The 19,934-nt window shown below is 42.1% G+C and overlaps 1 protein-coding gene across 1 annotated transcript in view; it reads right to left on the bottom strand.

Moving 5' to 3' along the window:
- The window catches only part of IGF2R (insulin like growth factor 2 receptor), a 102,648-nt gene that overhangs the window by 59,944 nt on the left and 22,770 nt on the right, over window positions 1-19,934 (bottom strand). Inside the window, exons 2-4 of the mRNA XM_084775864.1 lie at window positions 18,952-19,091; window positions 2,244-2,368; window positions 1,296-1,394 (exon numbers count right to left, since the gene is read on the bottom strand). Coding sequence (XP_084631990.1) covers window positions 1,296-1,394; window positions 2,244-2,368; window positions 18,952-19,091 — 364 coding nt within the window. The remainder of the gene's footprint in view (window positions 1-1,295; window positions 1,395-2,243; window positions 2,369-18,951; window positions 19,092-19,934) is intronic.

Below are 19,934 nucleotides of genomic sequence, written 5' to 3'. Positions count from 1 at the left end.
TTTATGTCTCTCTGGGTGCTAGGATAAGGGATGTAAAGACACAGGCCTTAAAGAAATAGTTGTCTTAAAACCTCCACCAGATGGGATGGAGAGATGGCTCAGAGGTTAAGAGCAATGACTATATTTCCAGAGGTCCTGAGTTCAATTCCCAGGGACCACATGGTGGCTTACAACCATCTATAATGAGATCTGGTGCCCTCTTCTGGTGTGCAGGTGTACATAAAGTCAGAGTAATGTGTACATAATAAATAAATAAATCTTTAAAACAAAAACAACAAACAAACAAACAAACAAACAACAACAACAACCAGAACCTACTGGATTAAGCATTAGGTAAAAGGCATGACTTGGGTCAGCCACTCCCTGGCTGAGAGAATAGCTCTAACGATTAGAGCACAGCTAGGCACAGTGGCTCACACCTGCAACCCCAACACTCAGGACGTAGAGCATATCTGGAGCAACTTAAGGAAGGGACAGTTCATTATAGCTCTCAGCTTCAGAGCACAGACCATCAGGGTAGAGGAGAGGTTTAGTTTACAACAAGGAAGAGTGACACAGAAGAAGGCTGGTGCTCAGTTTTCCCTGTGCTTTCTACATAGTGCAAGCCCCCAGCCCAAGGAATGGTGCCACGTACATTCACAATTTGTTTCCTGGCCTCAATTAATCTTGTCTAGAAACCTAGACACACATTCGTAAGTCTGATTTCCCTGGTAATTCTAAATCTATCAAACAGACAGTCATGACTTAATCACCCTATGAAGGCAGAGGGTTACAAGTTTAGGGTCATCCTCAGCCACATACCTAGCCCTGGGCCAGCCTGGGCTACATGAGACTCTGGCAGTGAAAACAGGCAGAAAAATAATCATCAAAGTGAGATAGTCCATGGGTAGAAAGTAGGCACAGAGGAAGATGAGGGCCCCCAGGGTGCAGGACAAAACCTGAATCCAAGCCTAATTGTGTTATATTAGAGTGCACCACTAGAAGCCAGCCTGGAAGAAGTTTTTAACTATTAAGTCTCATGATTTTTCTGTGAATGGAACCTCTGACATCCACAGAAACAGACTTTCACCCCAAGAGACTGTACTAAGTATTTAAAATCTTTTCCTCATAGTCACAACCTTCTCCAAGGCTCTTTCTTTCTTTCTTTTTATTGAAAATAGGGTTTTTATGATAATTTTGATTATGATTTCTCCTCCCCAACCCTAACCACCTCCCTCCCATAAGAACCCACACCCATCCAGTCTCTCACGCTCTCCAGAGGAAATGCCATGACCAACCATCTCAAACTCTATTACCTCCTTATCAGCTTTGAATATGTCTTTCTTGCAGGCTGCAGCAGTCCTCCATTCAAAGTAATGCACACAGTCTGTAGCAGCTACAAATTCAGGAGTTCCCTGTTTTAAAAAGGGGGGAAAGAATGTTACTATACCATTCAGTTTGTTTTAAACTTAAAGCACTATAAAATCTAGTGGAAAAAAGGGTAGAACAAAAGAAAGTGTAACTGCTTTACTTCAACAAGGTTACCAAAAACTTCCTCCAAATGGAAAAGTTGGGAGATGAGAGTCTCCAGACATCCATCTACTGACTACCCAGCTGCCCCAATTTCACAAGCAGAGTAAACTCATGGGAAAGTATCATTCATCTTCTTCTCAAAAGCCAAATGTTCTCTGAACCAAAAAACAGCAATTTCAAAGCCAGAAAGTATGACTTCATACATCCTGTGTAGAGGTCCCTGAGGAGCCCCATGAGCATCTGAGCCTGGGCGGACTCACCAGATCCCGCCCCCAGGCAGCCCCTCCTGGCAACCAGAGCGGACATCAGATCAGTTAACACTGGATAAGTCCTGCACAGCAATAACTAACTTCTACATCCCCCAACCCGCGAGCAAAGCCCAGTTCACCTTCAAGCTCTGCTTTTCATACAGTGAAAAACTCTTAAGAACAAGCAATAGATTTTACTCTGCAACATGACCTCCACAGTTCACACAGCCACAAAAGATTTTAAGGTCTCACTTCGCACAACAGAGCATTCTGTTCATTCATCCTAACTCCAGTTTCACTCCAGCTCTAACCCTGTTTAAGACCAGCTTCCTTGGTGCATCTGGGCGATGTTGTGATGTGACTAGGAACTGTGTGCGTGTGTTAATCTTGGCCATTCAGTCCTGCAGCATCAGGATTTCTCTAACAAGAACACAAGTGGGAGAGAGTGCTCTTAACGAGGAGCTTGGGGGAGGGGGCACTCACCAGGGTCTTCCCACACAGAAATGCAATACTGGTCTGGATTCTGTGCTGTGAATCTGAAGGCTGGCAGCCTGTAGTAGTGTTGAATTCCAGGAGCGACCTAGATGAACTCTTCAAAACTGAGTCACCTATTTGGAGAAGAGGATGATAAAAACACAATGAACATACATAATGACATATATCGGCCCTTCTGCTCATAGGTAAGCACTAGGCCAGCCAGGTGTGTTAAATACTCAAGGTTGTCTCTTCAAAGAGAGAGATGTATAACTTGTTTCTGGCCCAGAAGCTGGGAGCAGAGGTGGTTAATAACTTGGTGACCTCTGAGCTATCTGTATGGCCAGGCCACACCAGCTCCTCCATACCCTTCCATGAGCCTGCCTCCTTAGCTATCTATAGAACCTACCTAAATGGAAGACGTCACTTGTACTTCAGAAGAGTTTCAATGTAGTCTTAGCTGAGGGTTTGTTATTGGGATTGAGTTAATTAAAACCAGGGAACTTGTTTTTCAAATTGTGCTTTGCTTAAATAAGCCTGAAATGAATTGTAAGACTCTCAAAGTTTGGGGCAGGACATGGTTGCACATGCCTTTAATCCCAGCACTCGGGAGGCAGAGGCAAGCGGATCACTGTGAGTTTGAGGCCAGCTTAGCATATAAAGTGAATCCAGGACAGCCAAGGCTACACAGAGAAACCCTGTCTCGAAAAAAACAAAACAAAAACAAAAGACTCTCAAAGTTTGAACCAACATCTGCTATTAAGTCTTATTGACTAGAACTGCTTTCTGATCTGCAAAACTGTCTTGGCTTGGTGGTCCCAAAAGCCTCCACAGGGAGTGGCTGTGCACACTTTGCATCCCATAATTCATCACAGAGACTGAGGCAGGTGGATCTCTGTGAATTCGAGGCAAGCAAGGGCTACATAATCAGACCACAGCTCAAATGACAAAATAAAAACAAACAACAAACCACATATAACCAGAATGCCTGACTGGCTCAGCAGGCAAACTATAGAAACTTTCCAAGGCCCCAGGGCTGGCAAAGGCACAGGCTCCAGGCTAGAGCAAGAGGAGCCCAGTGAGGCGGGGCTGAGCTGAGGGTGATTAAATGACATAGCTGGGGAGGGAGGTACTTAATCTCCACTCCTGCTGAGGCTCCAACGTGATATCTCTCCCTCCCTCACTGCTCTAGCAGGCAGCAGGCAGCATAGCACTGCGGGTCACTACACAAACACTTACGAAGAGCCAGGGAGCTGAGTTGAGCTACCGATGCAAGTTTCATGCGAAAGCTGCGCTGCAGAACAAGGGTGCCGCACCATGACATGAAGGAAAGGTTTCCGCGATCTAGCGAGCCAAGGTTCCCGGCTGCTCTAAGGTGCCGCGCCACACTGCATGAGAGGAGGGTTTCCACAGGACCCAGCACCGTCAGGGTTCAGAGCCGCTCTAGGGTGCCGGAGTGAGGGTGGGTGCCGCGCCACGTTGCACCCGAGGGGAAGAGTTGCTTCGGACTGGCACCGGAGTTCCTGGCCAGTCTAGGGTACCGCGCTGCCGCGTTGCAAGTAAGGAAAGGGTTTCTGCATGCTCAAGTGGCGCCAGAGTTCCCGGCTTCAAGGTGCCGCAATGGGAGGGTTTAGGGTGTGCAATGGGAGGGTTTCTGTGCAATACAGTGGCACCAGGAGTCTAAGTTGCCCTGTCACTTGCCCGAGGGTAGGTGCCGCGCCACTGTCCCGCAAGGGTTCTCTGCCGCATATCAGTTCCCCACCTCACAAGGGTTTCAGCGCCACTACATGAGAATTCCCAGCCACACGATGGCGGCAGATCGCTAGGGAGCTGCTCCTCCACCAGGCCACTTCACCAGGCGATCCCTCCACTAGACCATTCGGCCAGGCTCCTCAAGAGGGGAGGTTCAGAGCCACGGGATTCGCTCCACAGAACTAATACCCAGAAGGTTTCATTCTTGTTCTCCTTAATCTCCTTTCCCTCCTGTTTATGATAGCCAGGTTGTAAGGGAGAGATACATTTGATTAACAAATTCTTAATAAAGTTCAATTATTAAAGAACCAGATGCATGATGGGTTTTGTAATTTCTAATGGTATGGGAAAAGATTCAAATTTCGAAGATAAAGAAACACTGTTTCAGGGTATCAGCAAAAATCACAACTGCGGTTGCAAAACTCTTTTCCTGCTTCATACTTAGAAAGAATTTTCTATTTTTTTTCTTTGTCCTTTTATTGTATTTCATTCTTAGAAGGATTAGAAGAAAAGCTGATAAGATAGGAAAATCAGAGTGTCAGTAAATTCTATCATTTTGGAAAGAATTGAAGACTTGATTGAACAGGTAAAGAAAATGCATAAAGAAAACGAAGGGTGGGATGGAAAGATGGCTCAGAGTTCTTTTAAGAGCACTGGCTGCTCCTTCAAAGGACCTGAGTTCAATACCAACAACCACATGGTGGCTCACAACCAACTATAATGAGATGTGGTATCCTCTTCTGGTGTGCAGGTGTACATGCAGGCAGAACACGAAAGAAAGAAACAAAGAAAGAAAGAGAGAGAGAGAGAGAGAGAGAGAAAGAGAGGAAGGAAGAAAGAAAGAGAAAGAAAGAGAGAGAAAAAGAAAGAAAGAAAGAAAGAAAGAAAGAAAGAAAGAAAGAAAGAAAATGAAGGACTGGGAAAACAAAAAGCATCCTTGGTAAAAGGGGGTGAAGAAAAACAAAAACCAGAGGAACAGGAAGGCAGGCAAAAACTGGAAGAGTCAATAAATTCTATCATTTTGGAAAGAATTGCAGAACTGACTGAACAGGTGGGGGAAATACAGAAAGAAAGTGAAGGGCTGGGAAAGCAGAAAGCACCTTTGTTAAAAGAGGGTGAAGAAAAACAGAAACTAGAGGAACAGAAAAGCAGACAAACAAAAAGGTCTTTGGAGGAAAATGTTCCAATAGAGGAACCCTCCAGAGTCACTCAGACACCATCAGCTTTTTCAGTTACTATAAGACATGTGCCTGCTCAGAATGGTGCTGAAGGTTATGATGAAATAGCATGGTATCCAATAGATATGTTGGATTTAAAATTTTTTACAGAATCTGTTGTCAGAAATGGAATGCACTTGGCTTTCGTTAAATAATGTTAAATAACTGGGTTATGCAGCACAGACTTGTTCCCCAAGACTGGAAAAGTTTGGTTTCAGCAGTATTAGAAGTGACACAACAATTACAATAGTTATCATGGTAGCAAAGTAAGGCCATGAGAATACAGTAAAAAAATAGGAGACAGGAGATAAATATTGATAAAGATCAATTGCTTGGTAAAGGGCAATATGCTGATTTAAGAGAACAAGTTCAATCTGAAGATAGAGTGATTGAACAATGTCGCCTAGCAGCCTTAAGAACCTGGGTGCTAGTAGAAGAACCTGGTAAGACAACCGTTCCATTTACTAAAGTATTTCAAGGGTCGGGGGAAGCTGTTACAGAATTGTTGCAGAGACTGGAATCTGCTCTGGATAGAGCGATACCAGATTCTGAGATCAAACAGGCACTGAAACTGGCTATGGCATATGAGAAATGCAAACACTGAATGTAAGAGGGCAATTAGATCATTAAAAGAAAGAGGAGCTTCATTAGACAAGTGGGTAAGAGGAACAGTTACTATTAACTCTCAGGAGCATCAAAACAATATTTTAAGATAAGCTATAGCCAGAGGTCCCAGATATGAAAATACTCGATGCTTTAATTGTGGTAAAAATTGGTCATGTGTACAGAAACTGGAGAGATAGAAATCCCAGACCTCAGCCGGGCGTGGTGGCGCACGCCTTTAATCCCAGCACTCGGGAGGCAGAGGCGGGCGGATCACTGTGAGTTCGAGGCCAGCCTGGTCTACAAAGTGAGTCCAGGACAGCCAAGGTTATACAGAGAGACTCTGTCTCGAAAAACCAAAAAAAAAGAAAAAAAGAAAGAAAAAGAAATCCCAGACCTCAGAATAACCAGCATAATAACCCAGTAGAAAATATAACTCATAAGAGAGAACAAGGAGCTTCTGGCCATGATGGTAACAAGATGCCAAGACTTCCAGGGTACTGCAGCCACTGTGGGAAAGGAAAACATTGGTCTAGGGATTGTCAATCTAAAAGAGATGTGCAAGGTAATATCTTGCCAAACGGAAATGGCAGGAGGGGCCCATCAGCTGGGGCCCCACCAACAATACAATCCAGATTTCCCTGGCCAGTCCAGAAGTAATGGATTTGCAGGAAAATGGGGATTAGGTATCAATGACCTAATGCATGCTATTGAAAGCAGAGCAGTCTTGGATCTGGCCTCAGGTATGTCTCTAAAACTATCTCCACAGGTTGAATGTGACAAATTAAGTACTGGTGTTTACAGTCCTTTGCCTTCAGGCATAGTGGGAATAATTCTGGGAAGAAGTGGGTTGACTTCTCAAGGTCTTATTGTGCATCTGGTATTATAGATGAGGACTGTAAAGAGGAAATCAAAATCATGGCATGTGTAAAGAAGAAGATACAAATTAATGCAGGGGATAGAATTGTTCAGTTATTGCTGTTTCCTAACATTAAGGGCAAAACCACTCCAGTAGAAAGAACAGGTGCATTTTGAAGTACAGGGAGACGTGTGTTCTGGCAAAAAATGGTTAATGATCAGAGACCTAAATTAATAATACAAATGAATGGTGTTAAATTACTAGGTCTGGTCAATACTGGTTGCCAACGTTACAATTATTTCCAACAAGTATTGGAATCCAAATTGGCCACTTCAGAAGGGTTATACAGAAATTACAGGAATTGGTAAATTATCTCAAATAAAACAAAGCATATGGTGGCTTAAGTATGTGAGACCAGAAGGCAGACAGGAAAACAGAGATGCTATGTGGTTGACATACCCATAAATCTATGGGGAAGGGATCTCTTACAACAATGGAGTACTTGGATTACTATTCCCGCAATTACAGAGGTAAACAATGATGAAGCTAGGGTGAAATGGTGCATGCTGCTGGGGAAGGTATTAGTATCAGCAGTCAGGCGCAACCACAAGCTATGCCCATTGTCCAAACTCAGAACTTCTCAGGTTCAGAGTATCCAACTTTATAAGAGGAGCCACTGCTGATGTGGCCACAGCTTTGCCCCTAAGATGGATTTCAAACAGACCTGTATGGCAAGAGTGTGACACATAACAAAAGAATTGCAGGCACTTCACCATTTAGTACAAGAGCAGCTGGAGGCTCAGCATACAGAAGATTCTACTGGCCCTGGGAACTCCCCTGTGTTTGTTGTTAAAAGAAGAAGAAGAAGAAGAAGGAGGAGGAGGAGGAAGAGGAGGAGGAGGAGGAGGAGGAGGAGAAGTCGTCATCACGCAGCTGGAGGACGATAACAGATGTGAGAGCAGTGTATAAAGTAATTCAATCAATAGGTCCTGTACAGCGCGAATTCCTTTGCCTTCCTTATTACCTTGGCCTAGAATAATAATTGATTTACAAGATTGTTTTTTCACAATACCTCTGCATGAGAAGGATAGGGAAAGGTTTGCTTTCTCAGTACCTACTCTGAACAGTAGTGGTCCAATGAAGAGATACCATTGGAAGGTACTTCCACAGGGAATGTTGAATAGCCCAATTTTATGCCAATATTTTGTGCAACAACCATCAGAAATAATTCATAGGCGATTACCTCAATCTATCATTTACCATTACATGGATGATATTTTGTTGGCCGACTCTGATCCTGATATTTTAGAAATAATGTTTAAGGAAACACAGAATTCTGCCATGCTGTTGTAGAAAAAATACAAAGGAGAGATTCGGTTACCTAAGATGGCTCAGTGGTTAAGAGCACAGCCTGCTCTTCCAAAGGACCTGGGTTCAGTTCCCAGCACCCACATGGCTGCTCACAACTGTCTGTAACTCCAAGATCTGACACTTTCACGCCAACACACATAGATTAAAACTAAATAAAATACTTAAAAATAAATAAATAAAAGACACATTCAACCACAAAAGATACAGATCCACAGAGATCAGTTGCAAAGTCTTAATGACATTCAAAAATTAATGGGAGATATTAACTGGTTAGGCCTACAACTTGATTAGCTAACTATGAACTAAGTAACTTGTTTCAAACGTTACAAGGGGGTTTAGATTTAAACAGTCCAAGGTTTCTAACAGCTGAAGCAGAAAAGGAGTTAATTCTGATAGAGCAAAAACTGCAGATAGCATATGTGAATAGAATTGATCCTAAACTTGGTTGCATTCTGATTATTTTGCCTTCAAAATGTTCTCCTACTGGGCTCCTTATACAAAATGAAGACAGAATCATAGAATGGATTTTCCTAGCAAATAAACAAAGTAAAAAAAAAAAAAAAATTGAAGACATACAGAGAAAAAATGTCTGAATTGATTACAAAGGGAAGAATAAGATTGTGTCAACTGTCAAGAACAGACCCAGCGGAAATTGTAGTGCCTCTTACTAATTCTGAGATTATGTCATTCTGGGTAATTAATGAAGACTGGCAAAGGGCTTGCATTAACTATTTGGGAGAAATTAATAACATACCCAAAAAGCACATGTATATAGTTTATAAAGAGAACTAATTGGATCCTTCCAAGTGTTGTAAAGAGGACACCAATCTAAACTGATGCAAATAAGTTTGGTATGGCTGGTTATAAGTCTGATAAAGCAACTAAGGTGATCAAAAGCCCATTTACCTCTGTTCAAATATCAGAATTATATGCAATCCTTATGGTACTGTTAGATTTTCCTGAATCTCTTAATATAATTACTGACTCTCAATATGCAAAAAGAATTGTTTTCCACATAAAAACTGCTAAATTTACTCCAGATAACTCAGAATTAACTACATTATTTATGGAACTGCAACAGATCATCAGAAGTAGAGACTATCCCTTGTATATTACTTATATTCAATCCCATACAGGTTTACCAGGTCCATTGGCACAAGGAAATGAGGAAATCAACCAATTATTAATAGGAGATGTGCTTGAAGCCTCAAAATTTCATGAAAAACATCATGTTAACATAAGAGTTTGAAGAAAAGATTCCCTATCACTTGGCAACAAGCCAGAGAAATAATAGGTGTCCTACATGGTCTTTGTATAATCAAATCCCATTACCTGCTGGAATTAACCCTAGGGATACCAAAAGGAATGAAATCTGGCAGATGGATGTGTTTCACTTTGCACAGTTTGGAAGACTAAGGGACATACATCATACAATCGATACATATTCGGGATTTCGATGGGCAACTGCCTTAATGCCTTAAGTTCTAAAAAGGCTGATTATGTAATCACTCATTTATTGAAAATAATGGCAATTAGGGGAATACCTGCACAAATTAAGACTGACAATGCTTTACATATTAAAACATTACTGGTATGCCACATAATCCTACAGGACAAGCAGTTGTACAAAGAGTCAATCACACCTTAAAAGAGATGCTTATTAAACAAAAGGGAAGGGTAAAATCCCCCAGGGACAGATTAAATAATGCTTTGTTGATCTTAAATTTTCTTAATGTTGGTGATGAAGGGACAACAGCAGCTGAGAGACACTGGGTTCTAGAAAAAACTGGCGTGTGGGAAAGATTAAGCTTTGTCACAGGTGGAAGCAGTCTTGGCGGGCTTTACCCTTGGGGCACACCATGAATACCTTGTGAGAGACTGTTTGGAGCCTTCCAGGGCTTGGAATTCAGGAAGCCTACCTGGGAACCCCACCGTGGCTATTGTTTTCCTAATTGACCCTCGAAGGGAGAAGGAGACCGCCCTTTGCATGTGACTGGGAAGGTGGGGAAAAGAAAAACAAGAGGTTGGGAGAAGGAGAGCGCGCGGAGTGGAGCGAGCGGCCGGACCAGCACGTGGGATGGAGAAACACCTAAGGACCCGTCCTGTGGAACGGATACCAGAAGGTTCATTCTTCTGTCCCTTTAACCTTTTTTTTTTCCTTCTTGTGTATGCTAGTTGGGTTGTACAATAAAGTTTAATTGTTAATAAACAGAGCCAACATCTGGCGCCCAACGTGGGGCCGGATGGGTTCCACAGTCCCTAATGATATGAGGGAAGACTCAGTATTCCAAGGGATAGAAATGTTGTTTCAGGCTATTGGCAAAATTGCAACTGCTGCTGCAAAACTCTTTCCTGCATTATACTTAGAGGGAATTCTTTGTTTTCTCATTGTCCTTTTATTACAATATTTCGTGCTTAAAAAGATTAGAAGACAGGCTAATGGCATAGAAAAGCCGAAAGAGTCAGTAAGTTCTATCCTTTTGGAAAAGATTACAGATTTGACTGGACAGATAAAAAGGCTGAGGAATGAAAACGAAGGGATGGGAAAGCGGATAGAATTTTTGGCATTTGGTAGTGATAAAGGACAGAAAATAGAGAGACCGGAAAGCCAAAAAAACCAGAAAGAGTCAGCAGGCAACATGGTGATTTAACCCCAAAAACATGCCTCTGGCACCTCGAGCAAGATGCCTCAAATGATGTTCCCTTAAAAAATTATATATGTACTAACATACCTGTACTAATGATTTCTAAAGTCTGGTACTTTCAGAGCAAAGCAAAAAACAGGACAATTATAAAGATCGAACTTCTGCCTCTGGCACTACTGCTTCTTCCAGAAATTGCATGCATATTAACAATAAATCGGCTAGCCAAAAGGATCGATCCAAAAAAAAAAAACTGGACAAAAACAACTAGCTTTTCCAGTGCTTGGCCAATATATTATTTTTCTTGGGTACCCGAAAAATATTCTTCTCTTAAACAACATCAAGTAATTTTGAAAACACGACACCCCCATTCCCAGTAGGTGGGATGTGTGTTTTTGGTGGGTTACCAATGCTCATCTTTGCCTAACGGGGTTATTTACAATTAATAAAAGTTCATTTGGGGATTTCTTTCTTCTATCTTTCTTTCTCTCTTACTTTCTATCCCTTTTAATATTAAGGAAAAGGGGGAAGGAAGGGAGGATACAGGGTTGTAGAATAAAAGGTAGATTATTGAATCTACTAACTTCAAAAATTCTACATTGGTATTGTAGATTAATGGAAATTTAAGACTTTTGATTGATGGAAATTTAAGACTTCAACTTGCTTCACATTGATATGAACTTAAATTGTGTATTCCATTCATTTTTGCCTTATGTATGGTATGTTATATGTTGACAAAATATTGTATATTGTATGTTAGAAATTTAAGTTCTTTTTGTTCAATGTTTGTTTAATGTATTATACATGTACCACTAATGTCTTATAAAAAACTGTTCTGGATCATCAGGGATAAAAGTTGGTATTTAGTTACGTAGAAATCCTACTAGATACTCACTTTGTTATAGAGCAGGTTTGTTTAATAGTTCGTATATGTCTTCATAGGAATAGATTGATAACTGTAAGAATAGATAGATTTGCTCTTCAAACTCTTCCGAGATCCACAGAATATGGCATTTAATGATAAGGGCTTTCCTGACAGAGAGAGACATCCGCTCCTGGCCGCCTCTCCATTTGCATCATTTAAGATGGGGACTTCAAGAGACACTGGTAACAAAATGTCACTAGACAAAAAAAACTGCTCTGCTACTGCTCTTATCTCTACGGCTGATGACAGGCTGACTGTCTGCAATGATCAACAATGATGTTGGAAAGTTGACTGTCCAGCTTTAAAAAAACTAGATGGACCAAACCGTCAGATTTCCTGCTTCAGAAAACAGTTCGTTAGATGTTTTGGGCCGATAAGGCTAAAGACTGATTGCCCCAATAAAGGAGAGAATTCAATGACTTTCCAGGCAGTCTGCTCTCTCTGTACCATACAACTTGGAAGTTGCCTGCCAGCACTTCCTTTATTAGATAGATTTTCCTTCTTGAGTCTCTGATGGGATTAAAGACTAGATAGCCACAGTGTTACTAAAAGCTTTAGTCTAAAAATTAAAAACATTTATAGATTAATAATTACAATTTCTCATTTTAAAAAAAAAGGGACTCTCTTTGGTAAGATAGTAAAATACTTTCCCTTAGGTTAACAAGTATAAAAAGACTTTGTTATGTTCTTGATACCTGATGAGTATGTATATATGTATATGTGTGTATATAGTTCTTAATTTTTTAAAAGAGAAGGGGGATGTATGGGAAAGATTAAGCTTTGTCACAGGTGGAAACAGTTTTGGCGGGCTTTACCCTTGGGGCACACCATGAATACCTTGTGAGAGACTGTTTGGAGCCTTCCAGGGCTTGGAATTCAGGAAGCCTACCTGGGAACCCCACCGTGGCTATTGTTTTCCTAATTGACCCTCGAAGGGAGAAGGAGACCGCCCTTTGCATGTGACTGGGAAGGTGGTGAGAAGAAAAACAAGAGGTTGGGAGAAAAAAAGCGCGCAGAGAAGAGCGAGCGGCCGGACCAACACGTGGGATGGAGAAACACCTAAGGACCCGTCCTGTGAAACAGATACCGAAAGGTTCATTCTCCTGTCCCTTTAACCTTTTTTTTTTTTCCTTCTTGTGTATGCTAGTTGGGTTGTACAATAAAATTTAATTGTCAATAAACAAAGCCAACACTGACGAACTAGGACAACCAATTTACTATAAAGATCTGTCAACAATGGACCGGAAACCTGCAATAATTTTGAGATGGGGACATAGTTATGCTATGTTTCTACAGGGAATGAAAAAATAGGTTATAGACAAAACTTATAAAGATTAGATCTGACCAGGAAAGACTTCTTGGTACCTAAAGCATGAATGCATTCGTATATCAAGGAAATATCTTTTTTTTTTTTTAAGATTAATTTATTTTGTATACAGTATGCATCAGATCACATTATATATGGTTATGAACCACCATGTGGTTGCTGGGAATTGAGCTCAGGACCTCTGGAAGAGCAGTCAGTGCTCTTAACTGCTGAGCCATCTCTCCAGCCCGTCAAGAAATCTTAAGGGGTACCTGGTCCTTATAATATGACATTCTTTCATACAGCTTGGAGATCCTAATGCTCTCTTCTGCCCTGCCAGTATACATGCAGGCAGAGCATTGTATAATTTGTACATCTTCCATGTTCTATATATATGGACAAATATATCTATACTAATAATTTCAAAAGTTTGCTTATTTTCAGAGCAAAAACAAAAAAACAAGGTAATAAAGAAGAAAAAGCAGATAACCCAGGTGATTCAACCTCGACGACTACCTCAGTTATTGTTTCCTCAAGAAATTATATATGTATAAGTATACCTATACTAATAATTTTTTAAAGTTTGCTTATTTTCAGAGCAAAAAAAAGATAATAATGAAGACAAGACAGTCCAAGTGATTCAACCTTGAAGACTGCTTCAGCTACTGTTTCCTCAAGAACTTGCATGCATATCAACAATAAAAGAGTTAGTCCACAAGATCGATCACAAAAGGCCTGGACAGAAAGAGATACAGTTAGCGTTTTCAGCACTTGGCCAATATCTTGTTTTTTCAAGGGTATCCAAAAGATGTTTGTGCCCCCAGACAGCAAAAAGTAATTTTGAGAACACAACACCCCCATTCCCAGTAGGTGGGGTGGGTGGTTTTGGTTGCCTAGAGAGGTTAAGTTATAAATTAATAAAAGTTTCATTTAGGGATTTCTTTCTTCTATCCTTTCTCTCTTATCTTTCTATTCTATCTAACATTAGGGAAAAGGGGAGGAAGGAGGGAAGGATATAAGGGGAGGATATAGATTTGTAGAATAAAAAGTAGATTATTGAATCTACTAACCTCAAATATTTTACACTGGTATTGTAGATTGATGGAAATTTAAGATTATTTTATTCAACATTTTGTATTTTGAAAACATAAACTGGATGGGGAGACACCTTTGTCCTTCCTCGAAAACTGTCGTGTTGATTTTGCTAGCCCAGGGACATGGGAGAGGCACCCACAAAGGGCCAGGGAGTAGAGTCACCTTCAAGAAGGTGGGGCAGAGAATAAGATAATTTAGGAAATGACCAGGAAAAAACCCTCCCCAGGGGCACCCACAACTTCAAATCTGGATTATACATCCATGGGGCAAAGAGCCTCCTCCAAACTACGATTAGTCTCTAGAAGCAAAAACTATTTCTGTTCCTGTGGGCACAAACATCCAAGACAAAGACACCACAATGATAGTCACCCCTACTTTAATCTCAATACTCTCATAAAAATGCAACCACTGGAAAATTCCAGCCATGCCTTGCTTGGCCCCAGAGCTGGGGAAGAGTTGCTGTATTTGTCTGGGGGCAGCCAAATGACATATAGTGAGATAGGCATCCAACCTAATATACACCAACCAGTCAACAAATAAACCCTGCTTGACAGGCCCCCCAACCCCCTGATCCCTACCCCCTGATCCTCACCCCCGTTCAGAGAGCTGGAGAGGCCAACTGAATTCAGGACAGGAAACAAATTGTACCCACTTGGTTCCCAAGGCAAGGGCATCAAATGTGACTTATTTGTACATTAGGACAGCACTTACATACACTAGCTACCATAGAGGGAAATATACTAGTTTTCCTCACTCTGGACTTAAGATGCTCCTGGGATAGAAAGTCTATCAATATCTTGTTCATTACACCAGAGAAAGAGAACCCCATGCTCTTCCCTGTCCTCCTGGGCATGGACCTAGCACAGGCATCAGCCACCAGTGCAACAGTGATGAGGCTCTAACAGACACAACTAAGACAACTGACCAACTAGATTAGGGAAGACCTGATCCCAGAACAACAAAATATTGTCACCTTATGAAATCAAAGGCTCCCTGGCTGCAGTGGGCCTTCAAAACAGCAGAGAACTAACTGTAATGACTGCTGGAAAAGGAGGCACCTGTGCCTTCCTAGGAAAAGAATACGGGGCAATACATGATCCAATCCAGCCTAGTATTGATGCTAAAGGGAAAATGCTAGACAATTATTAGAAAGAAACAAGAGAAAAGGTAGAAAAAAACTTCTGGAAAGATACCTGGTCTAGTTGGGGACCATGAGGCAGGCCCAACTTTACAGCTTTATTCTTTGGTCCTTGCCTTTTCAGCTGTTTCACCAAGTTCCTCCAACAAAGACTACAAGTTTTCACTTCCCAGAGGGTCACCAAACTCTTCAAGGCAGAAGGGTACCAACCCTTATACAACCTCCAAGGGTCAATGTTCCCCAACCACCCCTGAGACCATCACAGCCTCCCCCTAGATTCTAGGGCCTAGAAGAAAGCAGCCTCCCAGAAACTATGACCCCTGCCCTTTTTCTCTTTACCTCCTGAGTCAGGAGAGTTGGTTAACACCCTCAGGTCGTGAGGAATTGAGTCAGGATGCACTTGGAGATAACCCTGGGCCATGAGGAGTTGGCTAGCCCCAGCCATACTGGTCCCTCCACCCACATAAAACAATATGTGGGAAGGGGAAAATAACTGAGCAGCTCCCAGTAAACCACAAAAACAGCTGTAACTTCCTGATTTGGGGGTGGGGAGGGTGGGGGAGACAGGCACGTGATGGTCCCTCAGCCTCTCTAAGGCAGCCTTCACTCTATTCCATTAAGCAGTCTCAGCCTGTCGGGTATTGCTGGAGTCTGAGTGTTCTCTGCTTCACTTTCTTACAAGGCCCACTAAGATGTCCTATAGTACACTTAGCTCAGACTAAAAAGAATATTTGTATTTTGCTAACTAAAACAATGAATACCACAGAATCCCATCTTAAGTTCTAATGTCAATTTAAGTCGGATGGCTTATGGAGCACAAGTGACTATAAGCACAGAGGGAAGCATGTATGCGATGTGCACATTGTGGTTACAGGAATTCTCTGTACCTTCCTACGTTCCCGTCTGTACTCCATCATGCCACACTGTCCCCGAGTGTTATGTTAGATAGATACAGAATTTTGAGAGGACCCAGGAGTTTCTCTCTCTTTCTCTCTCTCTCCCCTCCCCCCCTCAAGAAAGGGTTTCTCTGTGTTAGCCTTGGCTGTCCTGGCCTTGCTTTGTAGACCAGGCTGGCCTCCAACTCACAGTGATCCGCCTGCCTCCGCCTCCCGAGTGCTGCGATTAAAGGCATGAGCCACCACTGCCCGGTGACCCAAGAGTTTCTTAATGGCTCTGATCAGCTGTATCCTCCTCCTGCCCACAGCCCAGCCTTGTCTATATCAGATCCTCAAATGGGCCTTCTTGGGCTCATAAGTCAATAAATAATATGTATGCCCTCCCCAATTCCACCCTCCACAGCTCCCACCCCACCCCAGCATGAACAGATACGTTTTACTGTAAAAATTTTGTGGAAGAATGTCTTGAGTGGGTGTAACAACTGTCAATAAAGCACTGTTTAGTGAATCAGCTGGGCAGGAGGACAGGAAGTTAAAGGCAGGACTTCCTGGAGATGGGGAAGAGCCAGGAGTTGAGAGTTAAAGTTGACAGAGGGAATTGGAGGGGTGAAGCAGCCCAGGAAGGAGCAGATTGGCAAGTGCTTGGTATATATGTAGGTTATGAGGATTAGAGTAGTTTATTTTAGTTTATTATTTTAAAAGTAGCAGTTTAGATTCTGCTCAGCTAGTGCTTGCAGCTTTGAATTATGCTTCAGTCTCCTTGTGTCAGTCATTGGCTTCCTAGGCCGAACAGATACATTTTATTGTATTTCACTGTGGTTCTTGGCCAACAGCATCACCTGCAATCATGAATTCCAGGAAACAATCTCTCTGCATAAGCTGATCCACTAATAAAAAAAACCTCTATGACTATGGAGAGTATATAATTTTGCCAATCCCATAACCTAATTACAGTTTCTTTTGAGGCTATCTTTAGCCACAGCACCATGGGGAGGAAGGGGTGAACAAAAACAGAAAAACCATTCCTTGCCCACCTCTGTGTCAAACCTGATAAACAGGAGAATCTATGGGATGCACTAACTTAAGAAAATCCTAATTTCCACTAATGGACAGGCTGAGAATGCTGTCAGATAATGCAACCTGCTTCTCTGATATGCTCATCCATGTTTTTCTCTCTCTTTTTTTTAACTACCTTGATTCATGACTTTCTCACTTCTGATACTATTAAACTTCATGAGGGGGCTGGAGAGGTGGCTGTTCTCCCAAAGGTCCTGAGTTCAATTCCCAGCAACCACATGGTAGCTGGCTCACAACCATCTATAATAAGCTCTTGTGCCCTCTTCTGGCATGCAGGCATACATGCAGGCAAAATACTGTATACATAATAAATAAATAAATAAATGTTTAAAAAAAAACTCATGAAACGGTTTCCACATAGGAAAATGGAACCTGAGGTTAGCATAGGCACCATCTTCCCAGGTCTTGGTCGTTCCTATTTGGCTCCACAGTAAACTATCTGTCTTAGTCCCTCTTAGGTAAGAGCTGTGGTTTTGTTTGTTTTATGTCAATATTGTGAAATCAAAAAGACTTAAACATGAGCCATTGCTAATGTACTACTGAAGTCTAAGGCCATGGGTACAATTGCTGTGAACATAGGTTTATCTATGTTTCTCTAAGTTGATCTGACTTTTAATCTAATTACTGGAAAACTAGTACATTTTTAGCAAACTTAATTTTTAAATATTGATAAATAGCCACTATTGAAATTTTAAATGGCACTGTTGAAACCTTAACTGTCCCTAATTTTAATGGCAAATGGATAGTTACAATCAAATTTAAAGTAATAATAACTAGACTCCCTCCCCCAAAAGATAATTTTTTTGTTTTTGTTTTTGTAGACAGGGTTTCTCCATGTAATAGCCCTAGTTGTCCTAGACTCTTTGTAGACCAGGTTGGCCTCGAATTCACAAAGATCTGCCTGCTTCTGCCTCCCAAGTGCTGGGATTAAAGGTGTGTGTCACCACACTCAGCTAAAAGATAACATTTTTTTAAAGGCAAAGAATGCAGTTAGCATCAGGAGGAAGGCCTCACAACTCTCTCAGGAAGGTTGGATGGTGTAGGAAGAATGCTTAGGTATCAAGAACAAAACCAAACAAAACTGGACACTACTGATTTTACCCTCAACTAATTCACAACCTGCCATACTACCTTTAGCTCTTTTCACGTATTCATCTGTCTGCATGCTCCTCACTACATGGAAATAATATTATCTCATACTGGACATTCAAACTGAAAAATCAAATTGTGTGTGTGTGTGTGTGTGCGCGCGCGCGCGCGTGTACACACACACCTATGGCACCTATGTAGTAGCCAGTGCAAGACAGAAAGAAAGGGTGTCGATACAGACAGTTGTGAGCCACTCAACAAGGGTGCTGGGAAAAGGCTCAGGGTCCTTTGAAGAACAACAGTGTTCCTAAGCACTGAGCATCTCTCCTGCCCTAAACTGTCTTTATCATTATTATAAATTTCACCCGGGTATGGAAGAGAGGCGAGCAGCCTTACATGAAAGCATGGGCAGCAGGCTACATGGGGAGAACAGCTGTCTTTAATTTAGAAAAAAAGCTATTATAAAAATGTCTAGAGGCGGACAGGCAACTCAGCAGGCACCAGGACTTGCTCCTCTTCCAGACAGCCTGCGTTCAGTTCCCAGCGGCCACACCTGGAGACTCATAAACACCTGGTCGCTCCAGCTCCAGGGCTCTTGAGCCCTCTTTTGGCCCCAGCAGACACCTGAACCCAATCACAGGCAAACTCACAGACAAAACAACTTTTAGAAAACGCCTGCTATTAGACACTATATTAACTACTGCATCATAAACACGCAACTGTGTACAAAACAGGAGCTTTACTTACCCACTGATTGACAAGTTTTTGTCTTCAAGTCACACCTGCAAACAGCACTTGTCGGCCCACACCCAGGAATATCCACATTTTCACAGACGTTGATTTTATAAACTGCATTATTTTTGGAATCAACAGCTTCCCATGTATAACTAAGAAGAAAGAAAGAAAACGTGTTACTGTCCTGCTCTGACAGTAAGTAACTTCTCTCTAGTTTGACACGCTAGTCATATTTGCTTCAACCACTACAAATAAGAAGGCACTCCTTCTGCTAACCAAAAAAACCATGTGGCAAAAAGTTTTGAAAAGCAGCCAGGGTAGAATTTACCTGGTACCACCCACCTAGGAAAACCTCAGAAGCCTCAAACCCACCTTGTTCTAAGAGAATCACTCTGGTAAGCCACTGCCAGAGCGACACTGTGTGTGTGGCAGGACTGGTCCAGGCGCCCCAAAGTGCTGAAGACCAAAGGGACTGCTGTGTTTTATTTTGTTTCAGCTTACTATTGTTTTATGTGTATGGCTGTTTTGTCAGCATGTGTATCTGTACACCACCTATGTGTGGTGCTCAAGGCATCCAGAAGATGTCAGTTCCTCTAGGAACTGGAGTGACAGGTGTTTGTGAGCTGCCATTGGGATGCTAGGAATCAAACCCAGGTCCCCTAGAAGAGCAGCCAGGTGACTGCTGAGCCATCTCTCCAGTCCCTCCAAGGGACTGTTTTTGAGACAGATGGAACTCCTGATGCCCCTGCCTCCATCTCCTGAATGCTGAGATTAAAGACTTGTACCACCACACCTAGACGTCTGTGGCCTTGGGACCACACACAGGGCTTAGTTACACCTTAGGCAAGCACTCTACCAATTGAGCTCCACCCCAAGATTTTTATTGTTTTTTTTTTTTTTAATAACTGTAATGTATAAAGCCAAGCCTGCTTCTGGTACAGACTAGTTTGCACCTGAACTGGCATGACAGCTGTGCTAAGAGCTGTCGTGTGCCT

This window comes from Acomys minous (assembly GCF_964271855.1).
Source record: "Acomys minous genome assembly, chromosome: 3".
NCBI classification, from domain to species: domain Eukaryota; kingdom Metazoa; phylum Chordata; class Mammalia; order Rodentia; family Muridae; genus Acomys; species Acomys minous.
Note: the sequence above shows the minus strand (reverse complement) of the source record. Positions and strands in the feature narration are given on the sequence as shown.